We start from the raw sequence: 19,915 nt of genomic DNA on the forward strand, positions 1-19,915 counted from the left end.
GTCTCCTTCATCCTGACTCACCTTCTCTTTTTATTTCCATAAACCATCACTGCGATCTCACTGTGCTCATGTATCGTGTCCACAGCAGAGAACAATTAAATCAAAGCACCTGTGACAGTCCCAGTCCCTGTCCTAAGTGCTCTGCTCTCTCTCCCAGAACTGATGAAGTGTGGATGACGACGTTGGGCAGCTGTTTCCAAGTTGACAGAGATAACACGTTTCAGAGATACAGCCGTTGGCCCCTGAGGTTAACATAGAAGTATGTCAGCTCCTGCGGTGTGATGCTTAACCAGCAATGCATCCAGACAGGAGCTTCTCACTTCCCCACAGCATAAACTGGCTCAGAATGAGAACCTCAGGCTGCTCCACGCTAGGATCGCTCCCAGAGGGAACGCGTGAGTCTGTCTCACTGTTTTTGTAGCAAAGGGTTCACGCATTGCCTGTTGCTATCCAGCTTCTCCTCCATCCCCTTCCCTGTAAAATGACCACATGAGCAGAACAAGAACACGCTGCCAGCTGACCCCACAGAGCATGTGCCCTTGGTGTTCAGATGTGCCACACAGAGAGATTTGGTGTCTGCAGTAACACTGTGGGCCTGTTGGGAAGATGCCTGCAGAAACGAGCTAGCTGATTGCCCACAGCAGGACCTCAGACAGCATACTGTCCCTACAAAAAACAGCAAAGCCTCCTGGAATGGCCTCAGAGCTGAAGGTCAGTGTATTGCTGCGGCGTCTCAGCCAGATGATGCAATCAGAGGAAAGAAGCTAATAAAAATATCCAGCTATTTTGGACATGTCACAAATTTCTGGATAGTCTCTTTCCCATAGAGGCTTGAAATGGGTTATTATTTGAGAAAATATTTACTAAGCTTATGTTTAGGGGACTGTGTGACTAATTTTGCATCAGTGCAGCTTTTCACTGTACAAACACTCCTTTCCATCATTTGTGTGCACGAGGAAGTCAATATTTGTGTAAAATATTTAATGAAGGTGTGCAGTCTCAGGTCTCTGGGAATATTCTCATCTGCGGCGCTCAGGAGGGACACGAGCTGCGACCAATGGAGAGATAAAATCATTTATGTGCAGGTATCACCTTGTCCTCTACAGTGTGAACATCCTCTCTGGCAACCTGCTGCAATGTTAGCTCAACAAATAATAAGGCAGACAGATTATTTTATGAGGTTCCATGGCTCCACTAATCTTACAGTAGCTATTGCAACTGGAGGAGCAAAACTGCGGCAACAAAGGATTTTGCTTGTCTGCTGCAGCTCCTCATGGATGCAGAGCACCTGCTGATCAGTGTGCCTTCACTCCACCTGCACAAGTCTGAGGCTTCCTGGAGCAGAGGCATGCACTGAAATTCCTGACCTCTTTGGTTTTTATCTCCTGAGATGCAGTTTGTGGCTAGGTCACACTCCTGTTAACCACCCCTTTGTGTTCGGAGGGATTACGCCTCATGCAAAAATCTCCTGGCTCCCAACAGGCAGTTGCTGCAGCTTCAGAAGGGGGAGAAAGCAGCTCCACAATGCATCAGACCTAAGCAGAACATGTCCTTGACAGACAAGTTTCCTGTGCTCCACGAAAGCCATGTACTGTTTGGAGAAGTGGGTCTTTGTGGACAGTGTTTTCAGGGTGAGTACATCTGGGTGACATTTCTTGAGGGTACACTGGACCTGAACACGAACCTGCGCAGCTCTGCGCTGGGAGAAAGATCAGATCCATGAACTTCAGCACATGAATTGTTAAAGGCCATCAGTGATCTCCTCCCCAGTTCATCACCATTAAAAATAGTAATACATTATGTTCTCATTCATCTTCTAATCAAAGCAAGTTAATCCAAACTATACTCCATAACTATGACTTTTTAGCCAAGAAAAGCTCCAGCTTTTTGGTTTCTTTTTTTTCAGAATCACCTCTTCCAGGGATGGAAATCTGCTCCAGTGCTCTAGTGCTGGAAACAAGACACCTGACAATGAACTTGTTAGAGCAGGTGACCTGCCCAGTCTCAGGTTTGCTCTGTTTAATACGGTCCCCTTAGAGAGGGGTCAGCATTAACCAGGCACCCCACAATAGATCCTAACTGTTGGATGGAGTTCATAAATCTGACGTACGACATCAGTAGGAAAGTTCAGTGCTAAGAATGTAAGGTAAGAGGAAGAACCCAAATCATGTGGATGGAACAGCACATTCTGCAGCAGCATGTGAGAGCCTCAGGCCATGTGGAGGAGCAGAGGAAGAGAATGCAGCCCCTGCTTCTGCTTGTTGCACCAAGAAGGTGGGGCTGAAAGCTTCCAATTTGCTACCAAAGGAGCAGTGATGGTTGATCTTCTGCTGGCTTTAATCCTTCCCAAACGAGCAATGTATGATGCCAACTTCTCCAAATGGCCCCACAACCCATTTCCAATTGCAGATTTCCATCACGTGCACTGCAAAGTTCAACCCCATACATGAACTTACTCCCTCATATTACTGGTTCCAAGGGTTATGTTTGAAGGATGCTGAAGATATGAGTTATCAGCTTGCACAAAAATGTAAATAGTTACCTCTTGGGAGTGGTCAAGATTTTCTCACAAACTCTCCTCTAATCTCACCATGTTTTTGAACTAGAAACACCAATCTCCACATTAAAAAATAACAATCTCAAAACCAACACCGCATTTCACAATTGAGGATAGAAGGGTAAAATAGAGGCATCAAGTAAGAGGGGCTGAGTGCCAGCACCCTGCAGTAAGGTGACTGATGCCTATTAGAGTGGAGTCCTAAGGGACCTAACGCACTGTAGTTCTGCTGCTTCTTTTGTGTTTTGACAAAAGCCCTGACTCTACCTGGAAATATGCGATTGCTCCTCGAACGTCAGCAAGGCTTTGAGCAATGCTCCACCAAAACCACACAGCCCACAGCTGTCCTGCATTTGCACTGAGTGTTCAGGGATTGGTGCTCTTCTGTGCACAGAATCCAATTAGATAAATTCCTGCTCTTGAACAAGTAGAGAAAATGCTGCTTGCAACAGGCCAGCAAAGTGACAGTAATTACTCTGAACCCAAGGACTGTGGTAGCCTGCAGCCTTGCAGGAGTTTGGCTGGTGAACACGCATGGGCACAGAGGCTACCAGCCTGGGTTCATGGGACCAGACCTCACCCAGCCCGAGGTTCCAGATTTCCTGGGTGAGATCCTGAGAAGAGTCCCACATGCACCACCTGCAGTCTTTGCAGTTCCTCAGGACTTGCAGAAGCCAGCAGTAGTGTGCAGATCTTTCTGCAGGAAAAAAATGCTTTAAGAAATAGTGCCGAACATGACACTACTTTAGAGATTTGCTTTAAAATGCTTGTGGGCAGAGCCACTGAAGTGTTGCAGAAACACCCTCACTCATGACTAAAAAGCAAGCAACTGATGCTCAGCGCATTATAACCTTCTTCCTCCATACAGCACAACTAAGCGACTGTGGAGGTCACTGCTGCATGAAGAGGATGATGTGGGGCTGTTAACTCCGAAGTACACAGCACAGAACATCCAGAAGACACAGAACCAGGACTGCAAAGCTTTGGTACACCTTCACATGGAGGCACTGTGGAGATCAGACAGCTTCCACTGGCTCACCTGCTGCATGCAACATGGGGTTCCAAAGCAGGAGGGGAACTGTGGCACTGCACTGTGGGGACTGCATGAGAGGAAGAAAAGAGGACAGAAACTAACCAGGGGGCTGAGGGCATCTGAACGTCACTTGGTAGATTTGTGCCTGAGAGTCTGGTTTCATCCCAAATTCAATTAACACGAGTTCTCTAGGATCATCAAAAATCTCCATTACTTCTCAGAGTGTTGGATGAAGCAAAACCTACAGACTGGGTTAACAGCTGTCAAAGGAGAAGCAAACAAATATAACTAGGAAATTTTGAGGAATTTTAAAACTACTTTGTTGTCCACAAGTCTCCCAAAAGACATTAAACCAGATTACAGTGCAGTGGGGGATGCAGAGTGTGTGGAAAACATGCAATCAACTCCAAGGTAAATGTGTGTTTAGATCCTACACACACATTTCATTTGTGCTGTTGAGCTGGCAGAGAGTCTGAAGACCCCTCCACAGCAGGACACAACCTCATACAGCTTCTAAATTCTCACGAGTGAGCTTTAAGTGCACCTTTCCAGACAATTCCAGGCATATGAAAAGCAAATGTGCCATGTTCATCACTAAGATGTGATCTCACTAAATGGAGGAAGTTTTTGCAAAACTATCTCACCAAGGAAGCATTATAGTAGATTATTTTAAGCAAATACACAGTCCTTGTATGATAAGTAATCTACACTGAAGAGGCACAAAACGGGGTATTTACCTCTCTTGGATCTCAAGCTTTTGAAGCTCATCAGCCACTTCAGAAGGCAGCATCTCCTCAGGCAAACTGCAGTGTTGTGCCCATCTTGCTGCTGTGTTCAAATCACAGTATCTGAGCAGCAACTGTATCAGGTGCCCCTGAAGCCATCGATTGTCTCCAACTGTGCTCTGGAAGGAATTAGAGGTGAAGAGATGTCACTGCAATGTCCACTGTGGGTGTATGTATGCTGTCTCTAAGGAGACAGCATCCTCCCAGGGGCCCTGAATCAGTGCAGAAAGGAGCAGGAATGCCTGCACTGCAGGACTCGCACTGTTCAAGCCCAGAAGTGCTGCACCTCCTTCTGCCAGGAGACAGAGCACATCTGGATGCCAAGAGCTTACCGGGTTCTTTGGATTCTTCAATAGCAAGGCAGCTCTGAATTGTATTTGTATATTGTATTCAGGAAATATCTGTCTGAAAGCCATGGGTGCAGCAGAGATAAGTGAGAGTAAAGCAACACCATGTAGCCAGGCTGGTGGCTAGCATATTGTTTGGTTGATCTCAGACACTAATTATATTCAGCACCATCAGAAGCAGTGACTGAGCAGTGAGTACAGCTCTTTGGGCTCATCAGCCAGCTAACTATAGTAGAGGATGGCTTTTGGGTCGATTCACATGCTGTATGTGCACACGGGTCTGAAGGGATGCTGATGTGCTGGAAAAGGCCATAGGATGGCTGCAGATAAGACAGTAGCCTTGGGCCTCTCCCAGCTTTGGGATTACTTGCGTGGATAACTAGGACTCTACAATTTGTCAGTCACACGTGGGTTCAAAGCAGGACACAGCAAGGCTTTCCTGAGCAGCACACTCCGATGTTCACTGTGAGGGTAACGCTCATTGCTCAGTTTGCACACCACTGCTGTGAAAACAGGAGCACTAGGTCCCTTCTGCCCCAAAATGCAGCAGATGTTAAGCAGACATCCTGCAACAAGAGCACAGACCCAGCCAGCACAGCCAGTGGGTCCGGGCAGGCAGTGGTCCCCTCCTGGACTGGAAATGGTTTGCTCTGGAAGTCCGACTTTAACCCCACTGATTATAAGAGGTACCCAGAGCAGGTATTTCTCCGTTAGTATTTATTCCAGGTCTCTGTGGACATGATGACTGGCTTATTGCTTACGCAGACAAACACAATCTCAAGTGTCACCGCAGCAGCCTGAGTTATGCACACCTGCAAATGGGGAAGGCAGTCTGAGATATTCCCTGTCCCCAGATGTTTTCTGGTGGGAGTGAACACAGTGTGCATGTGCCTGAGCACATTTCAGAACTCAGAAGAGCACAAGCACAGACTCACTGCTGTCTGTGGCTCAGTCCAGTGGGGAAGCACAGCCCGCTGCTCACGCTGGCACCATGGAGCAGCCATGAGCAGACGAATAGGGCCCATAATAGTCTCCACTTTGACACTCAGATCCACCAAAGCTCTGTTCTCTCATTCACCACCCTGCTGGATGCTGTTTAGGGTGCTGCGACGCAGCAGCTGTAATAGGAAGTTAGAGTATGTTGATCCTGACAGCCAGGAGAGCTGCAGGGGTGGCAGCAACCCCTCCTGCCCAGCCAGCCCACCTGTGCTCACACATGGCCCAGAGCCACCGCAGCCAGACCCACATTCCTCCAGCCAGTCCTGCTGACTGATTTACTCACCCATCTCCCTTAGAAGTTAATATTGTCAAGGAAACTTAATTGCTACAACAAGTTGAAACTCTACACGGTGGATCAGGTTCTGCAGATATACAGCTATACTGCTGCTAGCATACCAGCAAGTATTTTTTTAGGGTAGCAAAAGGCCACAGGAATGAAGTGCCCAGGTGTGCATATTAGTGCTATCCCTCCTTCGCTGCCCCACCAGCTCCTGCAGGTCAGAGGCTGTTCCCAGGTGTGGGCACCTTGCTTTTCCTCCCCTGCATGTGCCAGCAGTGCTGGGTGGTACGCTGGGGCCACGGGGCCTCATTCCTCACATTCCTTCAGTAACTAAAAGGTGAGAAGTTTTCTTCAAAGCAGACAGCCCTGAGCAGAGATCAGGAAACAAACCTGGTGATGGCCTCGAAGTAAAGGGGAAGGAAAATAAAGAAACAAACAAACAAAAAAAACCCACCCCCAACCAAAAACTGCAGAGAGGTGCTGGAGGGGGCGCAGGCCTGGAAGAAAAGCCACAGACATTTGGCATCGCAGGTAGTGCACACGGGAAGCCAACCTGCCCCTAAAAACTGCCACCTCAGCACCGTGTCTGTGCCCCTGCCGCTTCGCCAGCTGCCACAACACATCTCTTCCCATGGGTGCACAGGAGGACTTTCACTGCTGCTCCTCGGGGGCACAGCAGGAGCAGTGTCAGCAGGATGGGGGGAGCACAGGGGGCAGCCCGGAGCTCGGCTGCGGGAGGGAAGCAGGAAAGGGAAACACACTGATGGGCAGTGCAGGAAAGGATCGGCTGCCACACTGCAGCTTTTGCACTCTACACTTCCTCCCCCCAGAGCCCTCCCCCCGGCCATGCCAGCCCACACGCTGCATCCCACATCTCTGCTCCATGCAGCTGAGCTCAGCCAAGCACCTTGGACAAGAAGGGCGCTGGGAGAACTCCTGCCTGGTCTGCCAAGCCGCTTCTCACAGTCCTCCCAGAAAGAACATATTTTCTTATTAACATCACAGAGCAATTCCCTCTTCTAGGTTCCCCTGTGTCCATCCCATTGTCTTTCTGTCTTTTTCCTACAACACAAAGTCTTTGGGGTTGGATCTCTCTTCAGTTCAATTGTTAATAAATCTCATCATGTCAGCTTTATTTCTGGAAATAATGAGGTGCAGATCTTTTTCTTGTTTTAATGATAACAGATTTATTCTTTCAACCACAAAAACAACTCTGGAAAGAAGGTTAACGTCTCCAGAGATATTACATCTTGCACTCTGAAATGGAAAATAGCTTTGTTTGTTATTTGTTGTTTCTTTGAATGAAAAGAAATAACACTGCTGTAAAGGGGAAAGGCTTCCACCGCAACAGCTCTGCAAGGAGCAAGAATGTGGAAAGTTGTCCCACAAGGCGTGGGTCCGGATGGAGGGACAAACACTTGGGGTCACATTTCATGCCTTTTATTTTTAGGACACATGGAGAGGAAAGCGGCGCAGTGGTTTGATGAGCATCAGCCACACATCCTAGTGAGAGAAAACGACTGTACCAGGAGGCTTGGTTACTTCCCTGGGTTCTAGACGTATCATACATTCTTTAATCAACACAAAATACCTGACACCACCGACAACCCGTGATTAAAGCTCTCCAAAAAGACTGCTGCAGATTACCTACTCATAAATCCAGTTCTTCCCCAACCAAACGCCTCATATAGATCCTAACAGTCGGTACAGAGCAAGGCCAGCAGTGCCATACAATCATGGAATGCCCTGATCTTCACCCACAGCACAGCAATTCCTCCACTGCTATCGGTAATGTGGAATTCAAATACACATTATCTGTTCTGGAAGTCACCCTCAGCAGCCCTGGGTTACTTTTATCTGTGTGAGTTGATCTACAGTTCTGTCTGATACGATTCTCCACTTTCCCCCAGTATCTTTAACCAGGCAGTGAAGTTATTCACGCCGCAGTGACACCAATATTTGCGGCCAGATTTTAATTTAACTTTTGAATGTGTTGGCCAATTTCCTCTGCTATTCAGTGCTGCTAGAAACAACAGAAACACATCCTGTTAACACAGAGAAAATGTCACGTAGGGTATTTTAGAGCCCGACACTGTAAGGGAGGGAAGATGAAACCTGAGCTCAGAAGGACAAAACTGCTGTAAGCGATGGAGGAGGTGAGGAGCAACCTGGGGTCACTGCGATGCTGCAGGTGCCTCCAGGTTCCCCGCAGCATCCTACCGTGTTTTCACTGTTGCTTCATTTGTGATGGAGGTTTCTGCATTGCAGTTGGCACCATTAGTAACTCATCTGCGGAAAGGATTTAGAGGTGGGAGCGGAGCCGGGACCCCGAGCGGCACCACGGCCTGTTCCCTCGGATAAGAGGCTCCTGACCTGCAGATACCCCACACCGACGGGTCTCGGCTAAGAGATGCCGGCCTCACTCGCTCTGCAGTGCGAGGCTCCTTGGGAGAGCAGCCGGCCGCTCACCCGCGGGCAGCGCACAAAGGCAGCAGCATGAGAAAGACGGACTTTCTCACCACTTGAGCTGCGCTCTCTCTCCCAGCGCTGGCTGCTCAGATGCACTAATTTAGGAACCGAAGAAGAACAAAATAGCCTCCATTCATATCCCTGAAGACTGACTTTCAGATAGCGATCAGTGCGTCATTGACAGAGCCACACTTCAGTGTTCTGGAGGCCATTACCACATCAATGGCGGGGAAGTGGTCTTTCTTCTCTCTTTCAACACAGCCTTGGCAATGGGCTCCCTGGGGCATGTTCACACTACCTTTGTGAATCAGGAGCCTCGGCTTCCCAGCCTCCCCGCCATCAGCTGGGGGAGACGGCTCTTTGAGAGGCCATTCAGAGGAGCCTAACTTACCATATCGCTAGGTCGAGGCGAAAGCAACGATGGAAGACAACGTGCCGGGCTCCCGTCGGGGAGCTGCGTGCTCCTGGGACACCTGGCAGGAGCGGTTGGTTGTGGGCCCCGGCCGGGACTGCGCCTGGTCTGCTTCCCCTCCGCAGCTCTGACGATCTCACCAACGCAATTTGTTGCTCAGAAGTCCAGACGCCGCGTCAAACGGTGGCCAGAAGAAATATGAATGTCTAGCTTGTCTCTTAAAATCCACCGGGAGACCTGCAAGCCCATCCATGGCACAGCCGGGGGCTGAGAGAAGGGCTCCTGCCCTCTGCTCTATGTGAAGACCACATCGGGACATTGGGCATTGTACTGGGACTCGGAGCCTGGTTTTGGGATTCAGGGCATGGTTTTGGGACTTGGGGTTTGGCTCTGGGACTTGGGGCTTGGTTTTGGCACGCAGTGCAAACGAGAAGTGGATAAAATAGGATAGAGTGGAGAAATAGGAGAGAGGTCAGCAGGAAGCCCTGAGCTGGCTGCTGGGCTGCAGCACTGTACAAGGAGCTGAGGGAGCTCGGCTTGGTCAGCCCAAGGAAGGCTGAGCTGGGGTGTATGCAGGAATATAACTGTTCTTTTCTGCTGTACACAGACTGTCAGGGAAAAAAATGGAGGCAGAGCCTTTCATAAATCACAAGTAGGCACTTGAAGGGAGTTTGCAAGAAGGAGGCGGACCGACTTTTTACACTGTGTGGTAGTGATAGGGGGAATGGCTTTAAGCTAGAAGAGGAGATTTAGATTAGATGTGAAGGGAAAATCCTTTCCTCAGAGGGTGGTGAGGCCCTGGCACTGCTGCCCAGAGCTGTGGGTCCCCATCTCCGGAGGCACTCAAGGCTGGGTTGGATGGGATCCTGAGCAGCTGAGCTGGTGGGAGGTTGGAACTGGATGATCTTTAAGGTCCCTTCCAATTTAAGCCATTCTATGATTTTTTAAAGGAAAAAGAAAAGTGAGAGTGCCAAAATGCTGAAATGAGTCCAGGGGGGCTGTGGAGCCAGGCAGGGCCTCCACAGGCTCCTTCAAGCTGAAACTACCTCTGGTTCTGTGATCAGTGCTGCCCTGCCCTGCATCGCAGCTGTTCTCTTCACAAAGACACGCAGCTTCTTGCAGCAACGGCTGCTTTCAAGTCCCCAGCACCTCCCCAGCTGAGAACACCCAAGATCTCGTCTAACCAGAGTACAGGATGGCCCTGATCACACTCAACAATATGACATGGAGATCCAAAATACATTTCCTGCATTGGGATTCTTTCCAAACTCGTAGCAGGCAGCCCCTGAGGGAAGTTCTTCATCCTTGCCAAATGAAATCATGTCTCCAAAATCTGCTCATCCTGCCACGGGCGAGAGAAGGTACAGAGGTAAAAGAATGAACTCTGCTTTCAAAATTGGAACTGAAGAGTGAGCATTTTCAACAAATGTTAAGCAAGAATTTGAGACTTAAAAAAAAACACAAAAAACACAACTCTGAAAAACTGAGCAATCCTTCACAGCAACCACCAGCCAGCTCAGAGCTGTGTGACAGATGAGCCGACTGCTGCTCACAGCTCCATTTTGTAGGGCACATGAAACTTCCCACTTCAGAGATAAAAAAACATCCATACAAAATTTTACTTCCCTGAATCTGACCCAAACATTGCAGCTTTAGTAGCCAACCAGAACACAAGTATATAGCAAAAGGGTAATGCTCTACAAAGTGCTCCCAATATGCCCGAGCAAAGGTCTGCCACACAATCCCCCAGCTGTTTCAGGATGCCAGGAGATTTAGGAAAGAGAGTATCATGATACATGTGTAAGACTAACAGCACTGAGGCTGAATCCTCACTGATGCCCCCCAGCATAGGGACACAGCCTCTTCAGTGCTGCTCTGAAAAATCTGCTCTTACTGTCTGACCAGCCACCACTGCTGCGCCTGCAGAATGACATGAGCAAAAGATTCCATTCCTCCATGCTTATGCATCTGTCCCTGTCACTGTCTATGTCAGCCAGACCTCGCAGAGGGAAGGCAGCCCAAGCCATGTGGATGTGTTGGCCAGTGACTCCTGGGCTGGGCCAGGGGGTCACTTCATGGTCCTCTTCTGTTTAGTAGTGTAGGTACGGCCTGACACTTTGCGGGGCTTTCATAGAGGAAACATCAGAACTTCTGTCTTTTTAACCCATAATTAACTCACATTCCTTATCTACATCCCACAGCAGCTCCAGGTAGATGGATGCACAAAATCGGGATGCATTCACCTGCAGGATTTGTCCTCCCCTCCACTACTTGCTCAGGGAAATGTTGCAGACGTATGCCCTTATGCACTGTAGAGCCAAACTAACCCTATTCAGACAGGGTCAGTTATTTGAAGAAAGAAATAATCACACAGCATCCTTAAAAATCCAAAAGAAATACAATTTCTTAACAAATAGACTAAAAATTCTTTTTCACTGTTGCTGCAGAGGCATCTTCTGAATTCTAATCTAACCCTGGCCCCCAGATTGCTGAATATTATTCATCACAGGGGTCAGCAAAGGACCATGGACTTGCTCCGAATAAATAATCTGCTCAGTTTTTATATGCTTCCAGATTTCTCACACCTCTTGGTCCCACGATGGCAGGCTGGAGATATTTTCTGGGAAGATTCCAGCACTTGGCAAGACTGAAGATGAATGAGGATGGGGAAATGGGCCAAGCTCTTTCAGAGTGCAAAGTAATATGTTACTTATCACAGTAGATGCTTTGTCTGAGACCAATAACAGTGCACTGAAGACAAACTGGCATCCCTTATCTTCCCAGTGTATTCTGAAGTAGCGTTTATCTATCAGCCTTTTGTCATCCTGTCACACACACACGAACAAAGTGTCACCGTGGCAAACAGCCAATTGCTCCCCAGTTTAAGAAAGCGAGGGCTCCCACCACACATTGCACACTGTGACCTACGCTGCTACTGAAGTTCACCCAGCCTGATCTTCTTACGATCCAACAACATTCCCCTGTTCCCTCAAGCCTAAGAGGGTTCATATACTTGCCAAGCACTTTCATAAACTTTCTACAAATGTCACCATAACATAACCCTATTTTATTTTATGTCTTGAAGCATGAAATCCTGCACAAGGAAAATATGGCGCTTCCTGTTAAACTATGACCTGGCAGAAGTCTGAGGCCGCCTGAAGGATTGCTATCAGAACGTGATTATTTCAAAATCCAACTTAGCAGAAGTGTATGACATCCACTCACACTACAGGAACTGTCTGCAGGAGCTCCACTCCAGCTACAAAAACACAGCAAGGGACCGCAGCGACAGCCACACACTGCCAGAGAGCAACGGTGTTGTGGGGATGAGAACAGAGAGTAAAGCACTGCTTCACCGCAGGACTGCGAGAGCTGCAGATGTGCAAAGAGGAAGAGCCTGCAGGAACAAAACCACTGTCGCTGTGTCTCCTCTGCTGTGAGGCTCGGGATTACACTTAATCAGTTTATCAGGATGCAGAGGAACTGAAGCCACCACGACGCCTTCCCATTTGTCTTGGAAAACCATAGTATTAACCCTAACAAGCTAAACCAGTATGCCTATTAACCTAACCAATCGCTCAATTAAATGTTCCCATACACAGCCACATGAGAATTCACAAGCTCCTTTGTAAGGAGAGGTGGAATTCTGTTGGTCCCCAGCAGGGCAGGAGGATTCACTGCTGGTGCTCAGGCTGTGTCAGCTCCACACAGCCAGTGCAGACTCATCAGAACCTGTTGGCAAGAGAAGAGCCTTGGAAACCTCTTTCTCCTTCTCCTCCTACTCCACTCTCTCTGCTCAGGTCCAAACGCTGTTATGAAGGCAAACAACAAGACAGGAATGCCCCAGTACTTTGTCCTGCCTCAGCCTCCCATAGTCCTTCCATACCACGCTGTCTGGATGCAGCTCTAATGCCTGGCAGTGCCCCTCTGAGCTGCACTTCTCGTGTGGAAGCAGCTCCATGAAAGGTCGGTCACCAAAGAGCTGCAGGTTCTCAGCTGCATCACTACCTCAATTAGAAGGCCCGTAACAGGGGGCATTTTCTATCTAGGAAATCCTTACAGGCGAATAAGAGAAAAGTTGGCGATGGAAATATTTGTCTGGGAGCCCTCAGTCCTGCCATCATTGGCCTATGATAAATAGACACCCGCAAGAAAAACGTGGGTTAACACTTATTTTACCCATCGCAAACCCCATCTGGCTCACAGCCAATGCAATAAAGGTATCTCTGTGGGATCTTTACCAAAAGGAAAGCTTGGCAGAGGGTTTTCCTCTCCTTTAATCTCTTTTGGTGCATTTACACTCCCAGTAATTTTTTGTTCTGAGGGAGAAATACTTGAGAGGGTTGACTGAATGAACTCTGAAATTCACACCCCAGCAAATTGGACTGATTTCCTAAATCCATAATGACAACATTCCTCAGAGATACACATTCTTTCAGAGCGAACAAGAGAAGATTAGTTTCCTGTTTCTTCCTATTTACAGGACTTCTCCATCCAGAGGAACTTTTTTCCTTCTCAAACAATCCTCTGTTTATGTGGTTCCCCTCTTGGCAGGGAACTGGTGAACTAATCTCGCCTAGAAGTGTAAGACAGCCAAACTATCAATTGCAAATGGCCCAGCCATCTTTGTGAGAGGCAGCTGATTTGCACAGGCCTTTACAGCCTGCTATCTACCTGTGGGAGCACTCAGACAGGCACCGAGCGATTACAGGGATTTTTAAATAAGCTGGGGTGATTACTGAATGACCGGATAGCTTTCTGTTGGCCGGATAAGAACATGAGAGTGGATCTGTGTGTGTGTGAATACGTACAAAGCTTTGTGCAAATGGGCAGTGGACGCATCCTGTCTTTCTGTGCTACCATAGGAAGCAGAAAGTTCAATGTCTCGTCCTCTTCTTTGCCTGTTTCTGCTGGAGGAGCCACTGCTGGCACTCCTCATAAAATTCCCTTTGCATTAGAGCAGAAAGAACATGGATATTTGTTTGCTTTCAGCTCTAGACAATGACACTGTCCTTACTTTTACTTTGTGGCACAAATCCCTATAGCTGACGCAGTTTGGAGTCAGTAAGAGGCATCCTGGAAACTACCACGACAGACTCCTGATGTAGCTTTCAAGGACCTCGGATGTCCCACATGTTCCTATAATGTTTTGAATGACAGTACTTCCTATAGTACCCACAAAAGCAATGTTTTTCCAATTTGGTTGAATTAAGCATCCCACCAGGGCATATCAGTTGAGTCTAAGAGCTTGCTGAAGGCCTTACTCTTTAATCTAACGCTGACCTTTCAACCTACAGCCATAAGCCAATTACCCTCTTTTTTATACCATACCAAATCTCTTTCTGATGAAGCTGTGCTTTCGAATGAATGCATGCCAGTGACAGAAATGTTATTATGCTGCTTAGCAGCAAGCTAGTGCTGTCTGGCTGCAGGAGTTTTAAGGTCAGAAAGCATCTCTAACATACTGAAACAATTCTAAGAATAATTTTTTTCCCCAGTGTTCTCTCCAGTTTCCTTCTCTTCAGTCTCTGGTACTGTCTGTGTACATAAAGGCTATTTGGACATACTTTTTACAACGGAGGTGCTGAGCTCTCAGAACAATTCCTTACCAACACCTCACTGAAGCAGGAGGTGGACACTCAGTTCCACAAGCTTCCGCTGAATTCCCAGGGCTTGGCCCTTGTAGATTCTTATTTAAGCAAATGTGAGCTGATTTTCCAAGGTTATTGAACAAACACATCTCCCACCCCTCCAGAAAAACTTGCAGCTGACTTTTTCTTATCTTTTTGACACTTCGGTGGACACCATGGAAAAAAATTGTCATTCTTCACAGCTTATTTGCACCTAGCATAAAATTCCACCAGAATTCATCAGTATGTTTGTGCTTGACCACAATTTATCTAGAAATAGCTGGATTATAAATAAAATGATGAGAATGATTATTAGGAACAGCTGCCCTCCAGGTCTAACACATAACAATCCTCTCTGAGACTGCAGGAGGTACACTGAGGTCTTTATTTCTAAGCATATATATATAGTCTTTGCTAACTTTTCTCTAGATAGGAAGGTATGGAAGGCACAGCATCTTTGGCTTTTCTCATGTATTTCCCCCATAACAGCTGTAGTTTGTTAAATGAGAAGTTCCCATTTCTTTTAGAACAACAGTGCTAACTTCATTAGTAGAGACACATATTTTACTGCTCTCCATCCAGAAGCAGAATGTAACTGAAGAATCACGGTATGCTTTTCCAGACACATCCACGAATGTACCTGTTTTCTGCATCAGCCCTTTTGCTCTGCAGATCTGATGGTGTTGCAGCTATCAATAAGCACACAACGCCACTTACAAACTGGACTGAAAAATAGAAGGAAATCCTTACATTCCCTGCTACTTGCATTTCCCAATTTCTCCATGCTTTACTATCCCCTCAGGTACAATATTCTCTTACATCATGTTGTGGCTGTATGGTCTCTCCAGAGACCTCTGATAAGAACAGTAAAGGTAAAGAAAAAGGGGCAGAAGCAGAGGAGTTGGTAGCCAGGATCAAGAATGGAAACATTCCCACCACCACTGAGCTGGTGATCGGTCTCTGAGCAGGGGACAAATTGCAGGAAGAGGAATGGAAAGAGCAACGAGAGCAGCATGCAGGAAGGTTTCAACAGATAGAGAGCTTCACTGCCAGGGAGCCCAGTGGGACAACACCTGAGCCCAGCACAGGGCAGAGTGCTGAGCGGTTCCTGAGCACTGATTCCCCCCATGGCTGTAGGGCCAGAAGGAGCAAAACCGATCACCCACCAGCTGTGTGCCTGCAGGCAGAGAGGCCATACGTACTACTGAGGGCCGCCACACAGCGCCTGGCTAAACTCCTTCTGGTTTCTACCTTCCAGGAAAACAGCCAGTCTAGATTTAACGTCTGAGTGATGAAATCCATTACATCCCTGAATAAACAGTCCACTCAAAGAGAGTGAAAGGTAATTTGACAGGCAGACTTATACTGCAAAACACATCGTTTATTAATCACCTCCTGAATATAATTCCCATTTGCATTGCAGAGATTGCCCAATTCCCTACAGATATTAAGTTACTTACACTACGGGGACACTGCAGTACTCAAATCAATCTCGAGCCAATTTAAAAGTTTGCCTCAGCTCAGGGCTCCTAGGGAAAGACACCAGATATGGCTATTTGCAAAGCGGCCTTCCTGACCTCTTGTTCTTATTAAAGATTCCCCAGAGAAGGATTATTGGCCAGGTGTTCTGGCCACAAGAACTTAAAAAAAAAAAAAGTAATTGCATTCTGCTATTTAAATACCCCTCAAAATCACTTTCTTGACAATAATAGCTCTTACATTTTATTCCACAGGTGGTTACATTTTAATCGGGGTCAAAATGGTCCTGTTGAGAGACACTGCATTAGATCTTGGTGTCACTGAGGATGTTTGCCATTTAGATTTTTCTCATTTATTTAACTACCTAAATAAATAAGACTCCATCAATTCCTTGCTGTAGTGTAAGATAATTTACACCTACTAAGGACCAGAAATTGCAAAAGTTTTTCAAATGTATCATGCATAAGGGAAGGCACTTTACTTTTATGTCTACTGCTTGGCAGATCTCTACATACTATCTGTAATGTAGAATAACATCCCTAGAATGTTAGTGGAACTTAGGTTATACATTTGCTCTGAATTACCAGCATCTCATCCCCAGGCACCCAGAGAACGAGACTTACGAGCTCACAGGGTTTGATTTGCACGGTCAGAAATTTGAAAATAAATAAGTTATCTCATTGTCACAGCTGGAGAAGGAGAGGAGATTTGCTGCAGCCTCTCCCAGCGCCGCACACGGGGAACAGCTGCACAGCTCATCTGCTCTGATCTCATGCAAGACCAGAGCACGATGGAGAGCTGCACTAAAGGGGCTGCTTTTCCAGGTGCTCTTCTCTCAAGTCACACACTTGTAAAGGACAGATTGGTGCCAACAACTTGCTGGCAAAAGGGCTGGACAGACGGATGGACGGGCAGATGGACGAACGGATGGATGCTGAGCCACAGCTCACAATGAATGCCTGAAGAACACGGAGTGTTGTTTCAAACACCAGTATTTTTTCTGAGTGCTCCTTTTGGAATGGTTTAGAATTTAAAATATGAGGAATAAATGGACAGTTTTCCCTGTGCAAACAGTAGCACAGAAATGACCGTGGGAAGTTTTTTGATTTAGCCACCAAAAGACCTTTGGCTCAACATCACCATATCTACCACTTCACTGTCCCAGAGATATTGCAAAATAAGTAATTATACGCTCACAGTCCTAAATAAACAAACGGGTTTTAACTTTGTTCAACACCGTGTTCTAGTTATTGCCCCAAATTAAGAGTCATTTTGCTGTTCTCTGTCACCCTGCTCTGCTCCATGGGAAAAGGAATTTCACAGCAGAAGTCCACGCAAACATATATATAGTTCCCAGACTAAAGTACCTTGAAATAACATTTCAAACTGTTTTAACTGGTTAGTTCTGCTGCAGTTGAATGATTTCCTGCAAAAATACTCCAGATGTTAGAATTGCCAAGCGTGCATGTGCTTTCTGGGATCTAATTGTTCAGAAAACACCCACAATATATTCCATCATTCCCCTGTACCCATCTCGGATATCCCAGCCTTTCCTTGCCAATACAAGAGTGTCACCCGTGGGTGTATCAGGACTTCAGAGCTTCCCTGGCAGCTCTCAGTTCCTGCTCCACGGACCAGACTGGATCTGAAGGGTCGTGGGTGACTTTACCAAAAGGAGCACTGTGGCACTGGATGGGCACAATTGCAAGATCATCCCAGAAACATCCCTGGGAACACTGCATCCTACGAGGTGCAGCATAGTACCCGACCCTCCCACACCTGCTTTAACCAGAGATCTTCAGAGCACCAAAGCCAGGTGATGGTGCAGTTTGAGTTGCCCTCGGCCTCCAGCAGCCACTCAGAATGGACGGAGCGCTCTTCAGTAGGTGCCGTGCTGTGTCACCAGCATTGCACAAGTATTGCAGATTCTGTCTGACAGCTAAACCAGTGAGATGTACCATGAGCAAGCTGAGTCGCTTCCCTGCGTCCCTCACCCACGTTACTGGTCTATGTGTGCTCACTTTTTAAAAGCTTGGCAGATGATGAAAAAGCAAGACTCAGTTCCAGATGGAGGTCAGAGATAAGTGGTGTCCCACAGGGGTCAGTGCTGGGACCAGTGCTCCTTAACATCTTCATCAGTGGGTTTACTGCACCCTCAGCAGTTTGCAGATGACACCAAGCTGTGAGGTGTGTTCTACACACCCGAGGGATGGGATGCCATCCAGAGGGACCCATTCAGGTTGAGCCGTGGGCCCAGGAGAACCTCATAGGGTTCTAAGTACAAGGTCTGGCACCCCTGCTATCAGTGCAAGCTGGAGGATGTAAGGACAGAGCACAGTCCTGCCAAAAAAGACCTGGTGATACTGCTGGACAGCAGCTGGACATGAGCCAGCAGTGTGCCCTCACAGCCCAGAAAGCCAAGCATACCCTGGGCTGCATCCAAAGCAACGTGCCAGCAGGGCAGGGAGGGGATCTGCCCCTCCACTCTGTGCTGCAAGACCTCACCTGGAGCATCCTGATGGAGAATGCTCAGTGCAGGAGAGAATCAGACCTGTTGGAGGGCCACAGAAATGATCGCAGGGATGGAACACCTCCCTGTGAGGACAAGCTGAGAGCTGGGCTGTGCAGCCTGGAGAAGAGAAGGCTGTGGGGAGAGCTGAGGGCGGCCTATCAGTATCTGCAGGGCTGTGAGAAGGGAGGGGACGGACTCTTCAGCAGGGGCTGCTGTGATAGCACAAGGGGAAATGGCTTCAAACTAAAGGAGGGGAGATTTAGACTGGACATAAGGGAGAAGCTTTTTTTACACTCAGGGCTGTGAGGCACTGCACAGGTTGCACAGAGGCGGTGATGCCCCATCCCTGCAGACAGCCAAGCTCAGGCTGTTGGGGCTGTGAGCACTGCTGGAGCTGTGGGTGTCCCTGTGCACTGCAGGGAGTGGGACCTGATGGCTGTAAGGGTCCCTTCCAACTCAAATGATTCAGTGATTCCATGAAAAATGCCTACCACACTTTTTAGTCTTAAAGTGATTCTTTCTGGCGGAATTTCCCTGGCAGGAAGACTGCTCCTGAACATGTGCGATCAGCATCGCACCGGTTGGTCTGCAGTTTTTGTACCCAATTCTGTTAACCTTATGCAGCTGGCTAAGGCTATGAAAAACATTAAACATGCAAAAATGGGAGCAGAAGGACGCACAGCAAAGCAGACAGCTGGCTCATGCCCTGCCTGTTTTTCTCCTGCATATCTACCATCAATAGCCTACACACCTTCCTCTGTGCTTGTGAGGACAGGCACTCTCCCTGCATGTTTCCACGCAGCTCACAGGCTCAGTTAGGAGAGCTAATGCGGAGCAGCACAGCTGGCACTGTGCAAGAAGAGTGCTCTTCCCCTCCCTGTGCCCCGAGGTATCTGTGCTTGGAGAAGACACACAAAGCGTAGCTCTCCTCCTGGGCTGGCAGGACTTGCCAACAGGCGGTTGATGAGGGCACTTTCCCTACGGGATGAAGATGTTTTGATTCCTTTGCTTTCCCTCCAGCCCCTGCCTGCCCACGGCTGCCATCCCTGCCTGCTCAGCTGCAGCCTGGCCAGCACAGCAGGCAGGAGAGGGCAAAACCAGTTTCCTACAGGGCTGAGAACAGGTTCTGTTGGCCCCACAATTAACTAGAGGGCTTCTGCCTTTTGCAGGAGCAGTCAGCTTCACACCTTCGTTCATCATACAGGGTAGGAACAGGAAAATTCTGCACTTGTGCTGCTTTGGGTGAACAGAAAGAAACAGCACACTCGCCATACTGAATGTGGTCAGCACCAGTGAATGAGGGGGGCTGCACTTGGACCAGGGCTCTTGATATCTGTATAATTTAAGACTTGTTATGGATGCAGCACAGAGTTTAACAAAAAAAAAAAAAGAAAAAAAGAAAAAGAAAAGAA

General features: G+C 47.8%; 1 protein-coding gene across 22 annotated transcripts in view; it reads right to left on the bottom strand.

The window, feature by feature from the left end:
• Positions 1–19,915, bottom strand: part of EXD3 (exonuclease 3'-5' domain containing 3) — a 245,838-nt gene that overhangs the window by 115,095 nt on the left and 110,828 nt on the right. For all 22 annotated transcript variants that reach the window (XM_019621324.2, XM_019621322.2, XM_031556111.1 and 19 more), the window contains one exon: positions 4,328–4,494. In XM_019621324.2, the coding sequence (XP_019476869.1) occupies positions 4,328–4,494 (167 nt within the window). The remainder of the gene's footprint in view (positions 1–4,327; positions 4,495–19,915) is intronic.

Source organism: Meleagris gallopavo, chromosome 19 (assembly GCF_000146605.3).
Source record: "Meleagris gallopavo isolate NT-WF06-2002-E0010 breed Aviagen turkey brand Nicholas breeding stock chromosome 19, Turkey_5.1, whole genome shotgun sequence".
NCBI lineage: Eukaryota > Metazoa > Chordata > Aves > Galliformes > Phasianidae > Meleagris > Meleagris gallopavo.